Below are 17,463 nucleotides of genomic sequence, written 5' to 3'. Positions count from 1 at the left end.
TTGAGATGGTTTGGACACGTATGTAGGAGAGATGAGTTACATTGGGAGAAGGATGCCTAGGATGGAGCTGCCAGGCAAGAGGAGAGAGGAAGGCCAAAGAGAAGGTTTATGGATGTTGTGACGGAGGACATGCAGGCGGTTGGTGTAAGGGAGGAAGATGTGCAGAACAGAAGGTATTGGAGGCAGATGATCCGCTGTGGCCACCCCTAACGGGAGCAGCCGGAAGAAGAAGAAGTATATATAGTGTAAATAGTATATATTGTTTATATAGTGTATAAAGGGTGATGAGATGAGATGCTTGATGCTGAGACGTGTGCATGCAACACGCATGCCGTGGTATTGTACACAGCGTACAACACAGACTGGTCAGAGAGCTGGTCGTAAGTCCAAAGGGTCGTCAAACAGGTAGGTCATTAAGTGAGGAGTACCTGTACTGGAACTATACAACGGACCTATGGCAGACCTACAGTACAAACTCTTGAGGCATATCCAAAACTGACTACAAGTATTTCATTCATTATTTGTCAAAATTACCTCAGATTCACCCTAAATAACCTGTCATTTACCTGTAAAACCTGTTATACTTATAACATACATATTATAGTACAGCATAAATATTATTAATTTATAATTATTAATGAAATAGTAGTGATTTTTAACCTGTGGCCTGTGAGGGTACAGCAGATGGGTCATGAAATCATTTGCAAAACATAAAGATAATATATAATATTATCGAATGTAAAAGACCGGAATGAATATCCTGTTTTATATCCACTCTGAAGTTATGACATTGGAACATTTTACACCGAAATAAACACACATCCTCTTATTTCAACAGCATAAAGCTGCCTAAAAAGGTCGTAATGTTGTTGATAGGATTGTGTTGATTTGTGTTAAGAGTTCCAATTAAATGAAGTAAATGTTCAGAAAATAACTTTGCTATGGCAATAGAACAAAACTCTCAGAGAACACATTCTGTAAACTCACATCCTGGCACGGTATATAGTTTCCTGAATATCATTTATTATACCTTGATTACACTAAAGATACGTTAATATGAGCAATTATCCATTAATATGAGTATATTTTTAGGGAATATTATCAACTATGAATATTTGCCAAATCGCTAAATCTTCTACTGTACAGTATGCATCACATTTTTTGAACACTTTATGCAAGACGGGAAAACATACAGCCAATACTGTAGCAGTGAGTTGAAGTGGAAGTGGAAGTGGAAGTGGAAGTGGTGGATGCTCAGAGGCACTTCAACTGAGCTCACCAAACTGACACTAACAGGGATTGGCACCTGTGACCTTTCACTTGTACAACTGACATAAGCTGCTTTCACACATGCACTAATCAGGTCCGGACATTGTCTGGAGTTGTCCTTTCACACATGTAGCACACAACTCGAAATTGTCTGTGTCAGATACGTTTCCATCTACTGGAAATGCTCTGTTTGGTTTATTGGAGGGGCGGCACACACAAGGTCAAGGACAAGACTGCCGACTTTTTTTTTTTGGGCGTTGATAATCCATGTACTTGGACCTATCCGCAATATAAACAAAAGAGTGTAAAGTAAAATAAAGGAAAAAGGAAAGGAGTACAAGCAGCTACGCTCTGTGCACAAAGATCCACACAAAGGTAAATAACCGGGACATGATAGAAACATCATCAACACGCGACACGCCCACTCGCTCACTGTGAATGCTCCGGAAAATAACCTGCTCTGTTCACACACACTGCTCCATCAGAGATTACATGGATTTTGTACGAGCTGGCTGGGTAAAGTCTGGTTGATGTTCGGTCCAACTGATTTGTTGGTTCTGATGCGTTCACACATACAGCGCCCCCAGGTAATGTTTGGATAATTTCAGGTTTGCAGTGCATGTGTGAAAGCAGCTCACATCATACATTATATCAGTGTACAGCATTTAAAATTGTATGTCTTAATGGAAAAACTGATGTTTCCAGAAAGGACCTGCATTTTTGTCTTATATGAATACTTTTCAGCCATCTTACCCTCACTTCTGTCAGTCGCTTCTTGATGGATGTGGAGTCTCCGGGCGTATCGGACCAGTGCTGGAGCTCCTCCCCCGATGATATCAGCCAATCGGTCAGCTCCCTGACGGCCTCCAGGTAGTCCTGATGTTCTAACACCACGGCCTGCGCCCGCTGCACCGTCTCCTGCACAATGGAAGCCGGCGGTCAGGAAGGGATCAAGAACAATAGCCTTAAATATGAACTACTCAAGAAATGCTCTGTGATTATTATCTTTAAGTGGTGGGAACACTCCAATTTAACAATATCTGTTAAAAAACATATAAAACACCTCCACAAGGCTGGTGAGGTCGTTGAATTGCGCCTGTAGTCGGCTGCGGGCACCGTGGTTGAAACTGACATCCCCGGTCTTTTTATAGAGCTCCCTGGCCTTTTCCTCCAGGCTAGACAGTGCCACCTGGCGGTCCTCCAGGTCAGCCAGAAGGGCCCTGAGCCTGTCCAGCTGTGAGGCTTTCTCCCTGGGCCCCGGCTGGGGGGTAAGCGGGGCACACACCTCCACCTCCAGAGCCTCCATCCAGCACCGCAGCTGGGCAGCGCTCTCCAGGTAGCCTCCCCACTGGGACACAGTCCACTCTAGTCGGCTGGGGGAGGAGAGAATGGAGAGGCCTGTGTTATTTTGTGAGTGTAAAACATGGGACATATAGTGTGTGGACATCAGGTTTTTTGGCAAAAATGTGCAGTATAGTAAAAAAAAAGTGAATGTCAAAAAGCTGTTTTCTAATGGTGATTTACACACAAGTGCATTATTATCATTTATATGTCTTTTTATGTTTTCAGCTTTTTATTTTAATTATTTTATGTATGTATGTATTTTATGCCTAATGTAAACCACTTTGAATTGCCCTTGTATCTGAAATGAGCCATACAAATAATCCTGCCTTGACTTTCAAGAAACTTCAGTAATAATTTCAGGGTAAACATTGGTTCCAAATCGGATATTTATTGATTTAAAAAAAGGAAAGATTCCTCTTGACCAGAATGATATGTAAGTCATTTTTGTAGAGCCCTATAAATATAACCTTAGCAATCCAAAAATCGCCTAATTGTTTTGTATTGTATGATATTTAATTATGCATGTGTGTTTGCCATTTCTCACACACACACACACACACACACACACACACACACACACACACACACACACACACACACACACACACACACACACACACACACACACACACACACACACACATTTTATACCCCATCTGTTCACCCCTAAACATAGGAATAATAATGGCGATATAGTCACATTAACAGACACATCCACCTCTGCTTCACCTGCTACCTCTCACCTCCTTGTCGTCCCAAAAACAAACACACCCTGTGCTTGATCCACAATTAACCATCAGTGATAAAGTCCCTGATGAGATCAATTTATACTGGCAGGAGGGGCGATAATCGCTCAATTAAGCACAGACACACATGCACACATGCACACATGAGTATGGAGGCTTAGCGCACACATGCACATACAAAAATCATACAAAGCAATCAAGGTTACAGAAAAATAAATCTGGATCGTTATGTGCTTAACCTAACAGTAATTAATGCCGTAGAGACAAAAAAAGCTGCACAATGGAAAAAAATGGACGAGAAGGAATATCTCAGCACGAAGGTTAACACCTGGAATTACACCCAGGGCTTAATTTGTGCCAGATTCTGCCGGAACATGTTCTGGGACCTCCCAGAGTGGGATCGGCAGCCATCTGATTGGATCCGGCACCTCCGCACAATCTGCGGCTCAAGCTGCGACATCGCATTCTCCATTTCTCCAAACAAAACAAATAGAAATAGTGTGTTTTTAGATTATTATTTCTGTGCCCGACCCAGAATTTTGTCAGTTGAATTGGATTTGGCTGGCCAATGCGCCCGCTCGGCTCTTCTTTTGCCATCCCGAGGCAGGGCGCGAAGAGGGAGCGATTGGGGTGCATTTTGTGCCCCTGTCTCCCCCTCAGACGATACCGAAGACGCAAATGCTAGCAATGCACGGGACAGCAATGGGGTGCTTCTGATCGGCGCATCAGAACAGTGTGTTTTTATTTTACTTTATTTATTTTACTACTAATTTGTCTCCTTATGGAACTAAACATGTCAGCATGGATTGAAACTTTGCGAAATGGGTACACTTTCTGTGACTTTCGCCCCGATCACCCCCTATCCACCCGTTATGCACAGAAAATAATGTAAATGAGTCTACGAGTGGTGCCCCGTTCCTCTGTGTTCCTCTGTTAGCCCTGTGCATTTTGTAAGCTTCTATCTGTTTTATCCTGTTATTGTGATGCACACGGACTGACAAAAAAAAAAAAAAAGACTGCTCGACTTGAAGAATCTCAGTCAAATGACAGGTTTCGGACTGATGATTAGACTCATCCACTTTCAGGAATTTATTTACGTCTCCTAATTGAACGAAACAAAAAAAAGCCCTGTGCGTGCCATGTTGCGTCTCGCATGGCAGCTTAAGCCCCCACCCCCTTCGTGCGTTCCTTCATACGTTCCATGACGATTCTTCTCCACCTGACCCGCTTGGCAACATCTCCGTGTTCCAGCACCTCCTGATTTACAAATGAAGTACTGATTACACTCAAGGAAAGTTTAAATTTACATTTACATTTACATTTAGTCATTTAGCAAACGCTTTTATCCAAAGCGACTTACAAGGGAGAATAATACTCAAGCTACATTGCGACAGAGAACTAAAGCAGAGATCGAGACAGAATTAAATTGTGTCTCCTGTAAGTGGCAAAACTTTGTAGCATTTGATTTGACAATAACTGTAAAATAACTGTACACATGTATGTTGGGATGTTGAAGGTGATGTGTCTGCCTGTGTGTGTGTGTGTGTGTGTGTGTGTGTGTGTGTGTGTGTGTGTGTGTGTGTGTGTGTGTGTGTGTTTTCCCTAGAAATGGCAAACACACATGCCATAGTACGGGGGTACTATTTCATGGGATATTGGGATTCGGGCAATAAGGGAGGGCATGAGGTGTTGAGGATCATAATTACATTTTATTTTTATTTTCATTATTATTATTATTTTTACCATCATTCATTAACACATTGTGAATATATTATTTTATATGTATTTACATACATAATATTTATATAATTGTATTTAACAATTTTTTTTTTTTCATATAGTTATTTATTTTTATACTTATTTATTTATATATTTGATTATATTATTTCCCTTCAAAAAAGAGCATATCAATATTATTATTATTCATCATAATGATAATTAATAATTAATTATATTCTGTTTGAGGTTGTGCACTGTGTTCTCCTTTTGTAATAAAATGAATTATATATTACAACTATAATTATTATATTATAACTGTAAACTGTAAAATGATGACAGACTGGATGAATGTCCATAGATTCCTTTGTGTATTTAATTTACATTAGATCCTGTCCTTACTGAGCAGGAATGGGTCTCTTACCTGTGGCAGCTCATGGTGGTCACAAGCAGCGTTGCCCAGGCGTCCTCCACTTCCTGGAGCTGGGAGCGTATCACTTCCTGCTCAGCTTCGCCGTAGCTGCGTAGCGCCAACTCGCCCTTCCCCATCGCCATGTTCAGCTTCACCTCGCCCTCGCCTTTCAGGAGCAGGATGTCCTGCACAAACAACCGTGACGGATCAGAGTCAAGTTCAGTGTTCGTTGTTACAGCAGTTTTCACTTTGGAAGGGAACCTTTCTCAGGTGAATAGCACCATCTGGTGTTCACCTTAAAAAAACTGTACTGTATCAGAAACTTAAAAATAAATCTCTTGCCTATGGCTTCCTCTCTGAAGTACTTGTGTCATGTGTCTATATTTGTCAGTGTGAAATTCCTCCACATTTAATTTCACGTGTGATTCTGATTCGGATGTATGACCCTCTTACCTGAACCGTCTCCAGCCTTTGCTCCAGTTGCTCTTTGGTCCCCATGGTGCTGTCCACGGTGCCCAACCGTTCCTGGATCTCCTCCAGCCATGCCCACATGCCCTGCAGGGTCTCCCCGAAGGCCTGGCTCTCTTGGCAGCCTCGCAGCCTCTCCCTTGTGGCACTCAGCAGGGCCTGGTGCTCCGTCTGGAGCTGGCCGCTCAGCACAACCTCCCCTCCGGACCCTCGTCCCGCCTCGGACAGAGACTGGGCCTCTTGGCACAGACGCTCCACGGAGCCCCTGGCAACCGAAAAATAATGTTATAGCTCATATCAGATCATAATAAATATTAAAGAATATTTTATGTATTTGATGTATTGGGCCATCAAAAAGAAGCAGGTTTTTACTTGTGTAAAGGACAATAGTGGAACAAGTACTCAGACCTTTTACTTAAGTAAAACTACAAATACCCTGACAAAAAATAGTAAAATGACCACATTGACATTCCTCCTTAAGTAAAAGTATACTATAAGTATATAAGTACTTGCCGTTAAACATACTTAAAGTATTAAAAGTAGATACTTGTCATATCCAGTGCCCTGATTTTACTTAAGTACAACTACAAATACCCTGACAAAAAATAGTAAAATGACCACACTGACATTCCTACTGAAGTAAAAGTATACAAAAAATATGTAAAACGTATTTAAAGTATTAAAAGTAGATACTTGTCATATCCAGTGCCCTGATATAACAGTGCCTATAATACGGCATCAAGTCCAGATTAATATATATATATACACACACACACACACACACACACACACACACATACTGTATATACTGTATATATATATACACACACACACACACACACACACACACACACACACACACACAAACTATTTGGTGCTATCCTATAAGGATAGAACCAAAAAAGCATAGGATGGGATTTTTTCTTATAACAAATCCTATTTCCTATAGGGTTTTTGAATTATCCTATAAGATGTACCGTATGCTAGATATACAGTACATTTCTAACACAGTCACATTACTTACAGGGGCAGTGTGTATAATTTAGTGGCATCTAGTGGTGAGGTTGCAGATTGCAACTCAACTGAATATACTCAATCTCCCTAAATACCTGATCATACCACTGGTGTAGGTAAGTGTTTCAGAAAACAAACAACTACCCCACTTTCACCCCACTTCTATCCCATCGGCATCAATTATTATGATACATTATTTCAGTTTTTGATTTTATTGCTTCTGGAAAAAATGGCAGAAAACACAATACCTCCTCCCGAGAAGTTCCTGGTGAAGGTTTTCCATTTTCTCCAACTCTTCTACAGTGTCATGGCTTCCTTGCTGGCCGTCCGGCCTCTGGTCAGGCCTCTTCTTCAGGCCAAGCTCCATCTGCTTCAGCCAGTCTTTCAGTGCCCCCACACGGCCATTGAACCTGGACAAAACAGAGGAGGACGAGGGATCAGTAAGACAAATGAGCATTTGGAATAGAGATTAAATAGATAAAATACAACCATTGTGGTCGGCTTACCCCTTCAGCTGCTGGATGCTCTGACCCAGGTCTCTCTGGCTCTGGGAGCAGCTCTCCAGGTAGGATGACCAGGCTCGCTGGCAGGAGGAGAGTTGCTCGTGGACCTGCATCGCACCAGCCTTGGGGAGGTGGAGTAGGAGCTTCTCCGCCTCTTCGCACATCTTCACCAGACGCTGCTCACCCTTTGAAGAACTCTCCACTGATGCCTGGGAAGGTGGAAAAGCTTAGGCATCAAGGATTCAAAGAGCTTTAACTGTGGGAAGAATATATATATATATTTTCTTTATAAAGAATGGGAGAAAAAAGTATTTATATTTTATTTTATATATTGTCACATGGACTCCTCAATCAATATAAACATTGTCCTTTTTGGAGAATTAGCTGTAGTTTTGTACAATGTCTTTGACTATTGTTGCTTTTCAGTTAAGCAAATTTGGTTGATAAGCGAAGACCCGTGTTATTTCACGGTAAGGGGGTGTGGCCATTGCGAACACTCGTGTAGTGAATACTGACAGACTGTGGAATGATACTAGGACTGAGAACGCTGATGAGATGAGATGTACGTATATAGTGTATATAGTATAGATAGTATAGATAGTATATATAGCATATATAATGTATATAGTATATATAGTGTAGAGCGTAATGTGCGATGAGATGCTTGACGCTGAGACGCCGTGGTATTGTACGCAGCGCACAACACGGACTGGTCAGAGAGCTGGTCGTTAGTCTGAACGGTCGTTAAACATGTAGGTCGTTAAGTGAAGAGTACCTATACTGGAATCGGCACCCAAGCATTGTGATACTATCAAAACAGGAGCTCCCTGGCGATTTGCATCAAAAGCTCCAAACTTTATAATAGTACAGTAGAATCAATCTACCAACGAATGTTAATTAGAGTTATGATTTGGCTCCTGCTGGTGTATTAGACTGTAAAAAAACAGAGTGCAGAACGGTACCTTCACTCTGTGCAACTTGGCCACAAGGACGCCAGCATCTCCCAATTGGTTGGAACAGTCTTTCAGCTCCACTTTGAGCTCTGCGAGCCAGGTCTGGAAGTCCTGGACCAGCTCTGCTCAGAGGACAGAGGGGTTAGGAGGAGGAAGAGGATGGAAGAGGTCGGAGATTGAGCCGATGTGGTGAGAAGGAGGAGGCGGGGGAGGGAGAAACGCAGCGAGGCAGACGGGGGGATGCGTGGGTGTGTCCATGCAGTGCAGCACCAGGTTGCCTTGGCAACAAGCCCGCGACTGTTCCTCCGGGAGCAGCTGCGACGGGAACCCCATCGCTCTCGGAGGCACAGGTGTGTGTCGGAGGAGTGGGAGTTGCAGGGGGCCCAGGAGGGACATTCCAGGTCTAATGGACGCTACATCTGTTGCGCTGTTGTTGCTGTGTAAAGATGTTGTGCTACTTTGTTTGGAGCCGTTTTGAGTCAGTGATATTTGGGACGCTTTGAGAAAACTGGAGTATCAGTTTTCCTTATTTTGAAACTCAGTTACAATTGCACAACTACCTCAATGTGAAAAAAACTATCCACAAATAACATTTTCTTGAGCTTTCCCCTCGTACAGAATCATATAGCCCACTGGTTCTGGGTGCGAGGACACCCAGGGGTTCTTCAAGAGGTAATAGGGCACCCCCCCAGCAAAATCATTAATAGTGAAACGTCACCATTATTTAATTAAGAAGATGTTAGAGAATGTACAATAATGACTGTTTTCACCCTAGTGTCACATCAGGGTGAAAACAGTCATTATTGTATCATATATTGCATTGTTATCTCCCTAACTATATATATAGTACAGACAGGTGTGGACATTTGGACTAAATCAGATCTAACAATTAAAATCTTCACAGATTGAGGTCGCAGAGCCAAAAACTCATCAAATGGGGTCTGTTGCATTATGTGTATCGAATTAAGGGTCCTTGGATAAGGAAAAACATTGAGAATCAGTGGAATAGACATATAGGTATAGTATCTAACTACTAAGAACACAAACAGATACTTACCAGTGAAGTGCAGCTGCAGCCCGTCCTGGAGGCTTCCCTGGGTCCGGTCACAGCGCTGGGCCACAGCTTCCATCCTCTTGGCGATGGAGGTAAGGTCGGAGGAGAGGTGGGACAGCTCCTGGGTGGGGTGCGACCGGCACAGGGCACTCAGAGCCTCCCTGGCAGAGTCCAGGTTGGCCCTCTGCTGCTGCATCATAAACTGCAGGTCCTAAGATACACAGCATTTGGACATAGTTAAAGGGTTAAACCACCATCCATGAACATCCTATAAGGTTCAATAATGTTGTTTAGTTAGAGGGTGATGCTATGATATATTTAAATATGCTATTATGCAATGATATTTTAAATATATTTAAATATATTTATTAATATTTTATTATATTTATAATTGCATTTCCTGGTTCAACCTGCTTCCTGTTTGAATCAGAAGTACATTTTTGAAGCTACTTGTTAAAATGTATTATAATGACAGCATAATAAATGTTGAGTTTTAACCTAATAAATCCATTTAGTAATTTGCTAATCTGGCGTGTAGTGTGCATGGAGTGGTTCAGCCTTGTGAGATTATCTCTCGGACAGCCCTTGTTGGAACATTAACTGAAGGCAACAAGACAGGGTTCTAATATGTAGATGGGTAGATCTTTGCCGTACCTTGACGGTGCTGATGTCTTCTGGAGACATGGCCTTGGTGAGGTGGGACAGGGAGCCCTCCACCGTCTCCAGCTGGTCGGTCATCTGCGACATGAGATCCTCCAGACGCTGCTTCTGGAAGCTGAAGAAGGTCAGGGAGTGCTTGGCCTGGTTGTACACCTCCTGCACGTGGGCCATCTTCTTCCGGAGGTCCGACTCCAGGACCTGGTCGAATAGCAATGATGTTACTACCGCAAAACAAGGTAGATTCATCAACGTACACAAATGACAGAGAGAGTTGAGCCGTCTCTATGATGTTCACCTGCAGCTGGATGGGGGTCTCCTGAAGCTTGGCTAGCTCCTTTAGCTCAGTCACTCTCTCCTGCAGGGCGTCCAACATCTGTTCCCTCCTCTCCACCTCAGCCTGTTGGGTGACGAAAGAAAGGAGTCCCCCATCACAAAAAAACAATCCAACAGCCTGTGCATACTACACCAGTGACATCCCGTCGCTGGTTTCTCACCTGAAAGGTGGCAAGACGAGCCTCTGTCTTCTGCCTGTCACTGAGGTTGGCAACACCATTGTTGAGGTCGGCGATGGTGACGGAAGCCCATTGGTCGATGTCTCGCTCCATGTCCTTGAGGTCGTCCCACAGAGACACGCAGTAGCCCAACCTTTCAATGTTAGTTTGTATTCTCTCCGAAACCTGGAGGAGCAGAGAACACCAGAAATATCAAAGATCTCAATCAAACAGATGCTTTGATTTGGCTTGAAGATGGAACTCTCCCCCACCTCTCTACTGTACCTCTCTCCCTTTCTCTAAGAATGACAAGGAATGGCAGGCTCTATTGGTCCAGAGAAGAAAAGGGAGGCTTAATTGGTTTGACAGATGCGGGGGAGAAAAGTGAAAGGCAGACAGAAAGGCAGATAACACGTCTAGACTTGTTTATATTACTGTCTCATTTGTGACATTCAAGCAGCCAGACGGAGCCCAGAAGGATGATGGAGAAAAAGAGAGAGCGCCGGTGCAGGTGTTTGGCTCTGTAGATTTTAATTGAATACACAGCATCTTAACCTATTAATAAGAGACAACCACATGCAACCTATCATAGTCTTTTATTTCTTGAGTCAATCCAAATTGTGAAGCAATTTTCGGTATTTGTTTAACCCACAAGGATTATAGATGGGAGGGACAAAAAAAAGATCTCTGTTGGATAAAATAGACTTCAACTAAGATTTAAATCCATATGGAAGCCAGCATATATTTTGTTATTGTATTGCCATAGGTATGGTGGCAACTCGTACCTCCAGCCACTGGTCCCTCAGGAGCTGCATGTCTCTCTGGATGGACTGTGTGTCGCAGCTGGGGACCTTCTCCAGCTTTCTCTGGAGGTCCTCCACTGTGCTGATGACATTGTCAATGGCTTCCTGCTTGTCTCTCAGCTCATTTTGGACCATCTCATGCTGGAGGTGAGAAGGAGATGTAATGATCAAACACAACCACTAGAGGGTGAAAATTGAGTATTTAAAAGGAGATTCAACCTTTGAAAGGTCCATTGACCAGTGTGGAAGGAGAGGATTGGAGATCGGAGAAGATAGAAATATATAGAAGTTGAATGCAATGCAATATAAATTAAATGTTTACAATTGTATAAAAGTGTCTTAACAGACATCATAACTTCCAGTAATAAAGCTACTACATAGATAAGGTGTTCTTGTTACCTTCTTCCCCTCATCTGTAATTATTTTTTTATTGATCTCCACTCTATATTATCAAATAAAGAAAATATTTGAAAAGATTTCTAACGGATCTAACCCGTGATAAGACCCTTCTGACTTCCTCTGGGCTGTGGTTGTGGTCAGGCAGATTGTGGGTGACAGCACGGGCATTCTCCACCGTCGTGGTGAGGGCTGACCTCAGACTGTGGAACTGACGGACAAGATCGACCAAGACTCCGCTCTGTTCCTGACTGCAAAGGGAAGGAGTGAGGGAGGGAGGGACGATGAAGACAGTTATGAGGCTTCCCCTAACACAAGAGGATTTGTGGTGTAGATACCAGCAGAAATCAGAAAAACCTCCACCAAAACACCTTGCTCGAGATGCCTCCTTCCTCCCTCCTTCCCTCTTACCCGTCAGTGATCAGAGTTCTGACGCTCTCCCATGCTGCCTCAATCAGGGCCACCTCCCTGAGAGCCTCCCCAGCCAGCTCGCTGTCTTTCTGGGCCAGCTGGCTCCCTCGCTCCCCAAGCCATTGCCGCGAGTGCTGCAGAGACAGGAGCTCATCTTCCAGCTGGACAAAGCATCGCAGCCTGGGGACAATGGAAGCACACGGGGGGAACACAATGAGGATCATCAGCCCAATTCCAATACAATCACACCGTGCAAAATATGGGAATCCCTTTTCATGGCACATAATTTTGGTGATGCAAATCCAAAGTCATCGTCTAACTAACTAGCACACTCTTGGGATAATGTGATAGATGACTTAGATGAATGTAGAGGATAATGTTCATTTTTTCTGCTGTGTTGTGGGGTATTAAACAACAGTGAATTCTACAATTTACATCACAAGAAGTGAGTAAGCATGGGCAATAAGAAATGCTAGGACATTTTAATTCCTACAGTTAGAACCTGGTCTGACTACCTGTTTTGGAAGGCTTGGATGGAGCTTTCTCTGGCCCCTTCCTGCTTCACCACCTCCTCCAGCTTCTTCAAACTCTTCATCACCTCCTCCTTCCTCTCCCTGAAGGAACTCCACAGGGCTCCCAGAGTCTCCGCTTCGCTTTGCCTCCAGCCTAGGGCCCTCTGCACACCCTCCAGGGCCATCATGAGGGCCACCGCCTGGCCCGTGCAGGACGTCCTCCTTAGGGGAGGGTTCGTATCTGAGGCGCTCCGCCACTCCGCCCCCCACAGGTGGAGGTGAGCCTTGCTCAGCTGGCCGTCCAGCCCCACGGCCTCGGCCTCCAGCCGTGCCACACCGCCCGCCACTTCCCCCAAGCTGTGGTGAAGCCGCTCGGCCTTGGAGCAGTCCCAGCTGCCCTGGCCCTCGATGGCCTCGTGGAGATGGCGTACCACCCCAGCCTCCTCGCTGTGCTTCTGGAGGAACGTCCCCAATTCAGCCAGACACTCCCCACGAAGGAGGAGCAGGCGCTGGGCTTCACCGAGCGACTGCAGGCAGTCCTCTCTCCACCCCTGGAGCTGCTGCTGGGCCTCCAAGGTGGAGGAGGGAACGAGGGAGGATTCCCTTTGCTGGAGCGACTCTCTGAACGACATGTGACCCAGAAGAACAGCCTCCTGCTCCTACAAAACATACAACACAGGCTCGATTATAAAATATACTCTTAATACCAAGAATGGATTGATGACTGAAAATAACAAGTTTGTTTTGTTTTTGCTCACTTTGAGTTGACTGAGTGAAGCCGCCAGGTCGGCAATATCGACCTGGGAAGAACTTCTGAGGCCAGACAGAAAGTTCTCACTCCACTGTGTCAGGGCGAACAGCGCCTGATCGAAGAGATCCAACCGAGAGAGATGGGTCTGCAGCTGCTCCAGCCTTTGGGAGATGGGGAAGAAAGCACGGATTAGGGAACATGGTTCGGGAAGCACTGTTTTACATATAGTATAAAGTATAAAGTTAATCGAGCACTCATTCAAATTACCTGCGTGCCATGCTGCCTTTAAGTGACGTGCACCTCTCCTGCAGTTGCGTCAGGTTCCCAGTGAGCTGCTGGACGCATTCTTCAGAGGCGCTGGGCTGCAGGGAGCGTTGCAGACCCTCTAAACCCTGCAGCACGGCCTCGCTGCCCGGTGCCTCGGTCTGCATCTCCTGAATAGTAAAAAAGATGAATCCATTTTATTTATAAGTAATCTATACACTTTATCACGTCACATTACATTACATTTAGTACATACAATTTAGCATAGACTTGTGTCCAAAGCAACAATAACAATGAGTACATTTTGTCAATGCTTAAACTTCTATAGGAATAAGAAGGTTAAGTAACATAAGCATCAGAGTCAGAGTTTTTTTTAACCAACAAGTGGGGTCGAGTAAATGTATCAAAGTGGGAAAGGAAATAAGAATAACATACTTTTAAAATAACAGTATTTTTTAAGATTTATTTAAAAACACCATTGGACGACTTCAATATATATATTAGATTCAAAATTCAAGATGTTTATTTGTCACATACATATACATACAATCATACATATACGTATGCAGTGAAAAGTCATTGCAACGCACCCGAGAGATTATGCACAATAAGTGCATAATCTCACTTCAACACAAATTAATCAATGTTCACACAACACCATTAAAGAAAGACTGAATGAATCTTGGAGTATTCCACATCATTGACCTGCACATTCTGCAGTTCATTTCTAAGCTTCACTTTGTCCGCCGAGAGGTGATGGACGTCTGGACAGCAGACAGACTCACAGCGGTCTAGCCAACCCCTGATGGAGGAACTCTCCTTTTCAAACCTGGGGAAGGAAAAAGAATTATTTAAAAACGGTACCGTATGCAATTAAAATAACCTTTGACTGAGCATACAATTTCTAGCAAACAAACACGGATGAGCTTATACTGGGCTTTGGATTGTTCCTGTGTTAGTTTTATCTATCTGTGGTGTCAGTATCAGTGGCAGGGTCATTACAGGCCGGCCATATCTCTCCAGATCAACTGCTGGATGTAATCCCTAATACATACACCTACAGGGAAGAAGATGAGGTCGACTACATGGAATAACACACGTGTGTAAAATCACACACACACACCTAAACTTTGTATAAAAGGTATAGCTTATTTCACTTTCAGCCGAACGGGTTAACAAAAAATGGGACACACATCATTCCTACTAGCTCATTATTTTACTCCTGCAGTCAGAGGAGAAGAAAATTATAAAAAAAAAAAAATATTATTACAGCAGAAAAGGCAGCAAGCACCTAAGGGACATAATAGAGGCTAAGACGGGGCCTTTGCTTCTGCAAATCACAAAGAGATAATGGAAAGACTGGAGAATAGGGAAAAAAAGAACTCGCACACGGGAGGTTTGTATAGACAAAGAAGAGCGTGCGGGGGCTGACAGTGGATGAAAAAGCAGCGTTCAGAACAAGATAAATAGTGCGCTGGAAACGCTGGAGAGCTCAGAAAAAAAAACTATCTCTAGTTAAAAATGCACTAGAACTGTATCTCTGGTGAAAAAAAGACAAAGATGAGAGAAACAATTTGAAAATGTGCTTATGTGCATGTGACTTGGAAGTCGATCATATTAAACAAAAATAGAGAAAAAAACACCTAGATAAGAGATAGTGAACAACCTTCAGTCATTTAAGTCCCAGGAAATTGCGATTATTATTATTATTGCTATAATGAATGCAAAATCAACCAATCTGCAATACTTGAAAGAGGCTGCAATTCTGCCAAATTGATGCAATTCTTCCACATTGAATGACTCTACTTAATTGGTAGTAGTAGTTCCCTTTGACTTTAACTAATTCCCACAATTTCACTGCAAAATAACCACATAAATCATATTTCCTCAAATAGTGACTGGGGGCCTTTATTCACCTCAACTGCAGAGGGTACCAGGCCTTTATTGGAAGCAGGCTTAGATTAGAGGCAGGCTTTTATATCTCACGCTTTTATATCTGCTCTACGCAGCAGCAGGAAATGGAGTAAATTAAATACATCTACAATAAAACACACTGTTTTATTTGCTTTGTTTGGGAGCAGAGCTCCCCACCTGAACAGTGCTGTAGCTCCGATAATTTTTTTCCCCTGGTCTTTATTTGAGGCAGGCTTGTATTTGCTTGTGTAGACCACGCACCCGGCATTTATTAGAGGCGCGGTTTTTATTTGACTACAATATGACTACTTTATTATCAGGAAATATGGTACCTTCGTAAATTGCAACATAATAAGTTCTGAGAAAAAACGCTGCAAAACCAAGCATTTTTGGTCCCCACAATCATAAAAAAGACTTAACAGGACTGATCTTCTTTTTTTTTTTCTTTGTTTCACATTCAATATATTATTTTTTCTTTTATAAATGTTTGTTTCCATTACCTCTGCCACAGCTTGAGAAGGTTCTCCAGAGTGGCTTCCTTCTCCGAGGCCTGGTCCATGAACTGTTTGTGCTGTTCCTGCAGCTCAGCCACTTCTTCCAGCATCGGACTCCCCTCACCAAGCCGGTTCATGGCCGAGCACAGAGCCACCAGCCTGTGCCTCAGCTGCTCCAGAGCTTGGCAAACCTCCTGGAAAATGGGGAGAAAATGCATAAAGGTTGACTGCTGCAAAACTGTAATTTACAGATTTGTAAAGTAATGTTATAAATATGTATTATTATTATCACATATGTCTACAAATATATTTTTATAAATATACACATACACACATATATATATTATATATATATATATATATATATATATATATATATATATATATACACACACACATATATTTATATATACATATATATATACACACACACATACATATATACACACATACATACACACATATATATATATACTGTATATACTGTATATATACACACACAGACATTAAATATATATGTAATATATCTATATTTAATAATATATATCAATATATAAAGGAACAAAATGTATACTCACTCAATACATACACACCTTTATATGTACAAAAATGTAGTATTGAAATTTCTATTTCTAAATATTTATTTTAAAAAGGATTTACTTTTAAAAAAATTATAAAACACAAAATGTTGTATGCACATAGTTTTGTTTGTACAATTTATTCACTTTGAACACTTTTCAGGAACATATGATAACCATTCGTTGCCTGGGTCCAGACCTTTGAATCCGCCCACTGCACCGAGTTGACTGATTCTTGTGGTCTGGCATTAGCCAATCAGCGCCACGGGCAGGTCTAACGGCATTATTTTATATAGAAAGCATGTCTTCTCAATATCACCCAACATCGTAGTTTGTTTTTACTTTGCTTCGCTCCACTCTTAAAACCCAAGCAAAACCAATATGGTGGCATGGCTATGCATCAGTGTCGACTTAAAATGACTTAAGATTCAGGCAGATACACTGGTCTCTAGTGATTGGTTGTGGAAAACTGAATCGCCCTCCCCCACGGAAATCTGCTAGAGTGGAGGCAATGTCAGACTGAAGACGGAGTGTGATGAGTTGACAATTCAGTCTCATATCAGGCCAAACTGTTTGTGTTTCTCACCATGTGTTCCTGCAGGCCTTTGTAGGTCTCAGACGATGATACGCAGTATGTTATTGGACAGTCCAACTTCTCTTTGATGTCAGCCAGTGATTTATTCACCTGATGATCACAAACTCTTTATTAT

The 17,463-nt window shown here is 42.7% G+C and overlaps 1 protein-coding gene across 1 annotated transcript in view; it reads right to left on the bottom strand.

The window, feature by feature from the left end:
* Positions 1 to 17,463, bottom strand: part of syne1a (spectrin repeat containing, nuclear envelope 1a) — a gene marked incomplete at its 5' end in the record, with an annotated part of 153,831 nt that overhangs the window by 99,640 nt on the left and 36,728 nt on the right. The window contains 20 exons of the mRNA XM_080023003.1: positions 2,023 to 2,187; positions 2,333 to 2,642; positions 5,500 to 5,672; positions 5,941 to 6,220; positions 7,218 to 7,379; positions 7,476 to 7,681; positions 8,435 to 8,547; positions 9,483 to 9,690; positions 10,134 to 10,337; positions 10,435 to 10,536; positions 10,634 to 10,816; positions 11,416 to 11,574; positions 11,927 to 12,080; positions 12,241 to 12,420; positions 12,756 to 13,411; positions 13,511 to 13,664; positions 13,771 to 13,937; positions 14,473 to 14,596; positions 16,182 to 16,369; positions 17,340 to 17,438. Coding sequence (XP_079879129.1) covers positions 2,023 to 2,187; positions 2,333 to 2,642; positions 5,500 to 5,672; positions 5,941 to 6,220; positions 7,218 to 7,379; positions 7,476 to 7,681; positions 8,435 to 8,547; positions 9,483 to 9,690; positions 10,134 to 10,337; positions 10,435 to 10,536; positions 10,634 to 10,816; positions 11,416 to 11,574; positions 11,927 to 12,080; positions 12,241 to 12,420; positions 12,756 to 13,411; positions 13,511 to 13,664; positions 13,771 to 13,937; positions 14,473 to 14,596; positions 16,182 to 16,369; positions 17,340 to 17,438 — 3,987 coding nt within the window. The remainder of the gene's footprint in view (positions 1 to 2,022; positions 2,188 to 2,332; positions 2,643 to 5,499; positions 5,673 to 5,940; positions 6,221 to 7,217; positions 7,380 to 7,475; positions 7,682 to 8,434; positions 8,548 to 9,482; positions 9,691 to 10,133; positions 10,338 to 10,434; positions 10,537 to 10,633; positions 10,817 to 11,415; positions 11,575 to 11,926; positions 12,081 to 12,240; positions 12,421 to 12,755; positions 13,412 to 13,510; positions 13,665 to 13,770; positions 13,938 to 14,472; positions 14,597 to 16,181; positions 16,370 to 17,339; positions 17,439 to 17,463) is intronic.

The sequence above is a fragment of the Zeus faber genome (genome assembly GCF_960531495.2).
Source record: "Zeus faber genome assembly, chromosome: 2".
Lineage (NCBI taxonomy): Eukaryota > Metazoa > Chordata > Actinopteri > Zeiformes > Zeidae > Zeus > Zeus faber.
This window is presented reverse-complemented; position numbering and strand designations above follow the sequence as displayed.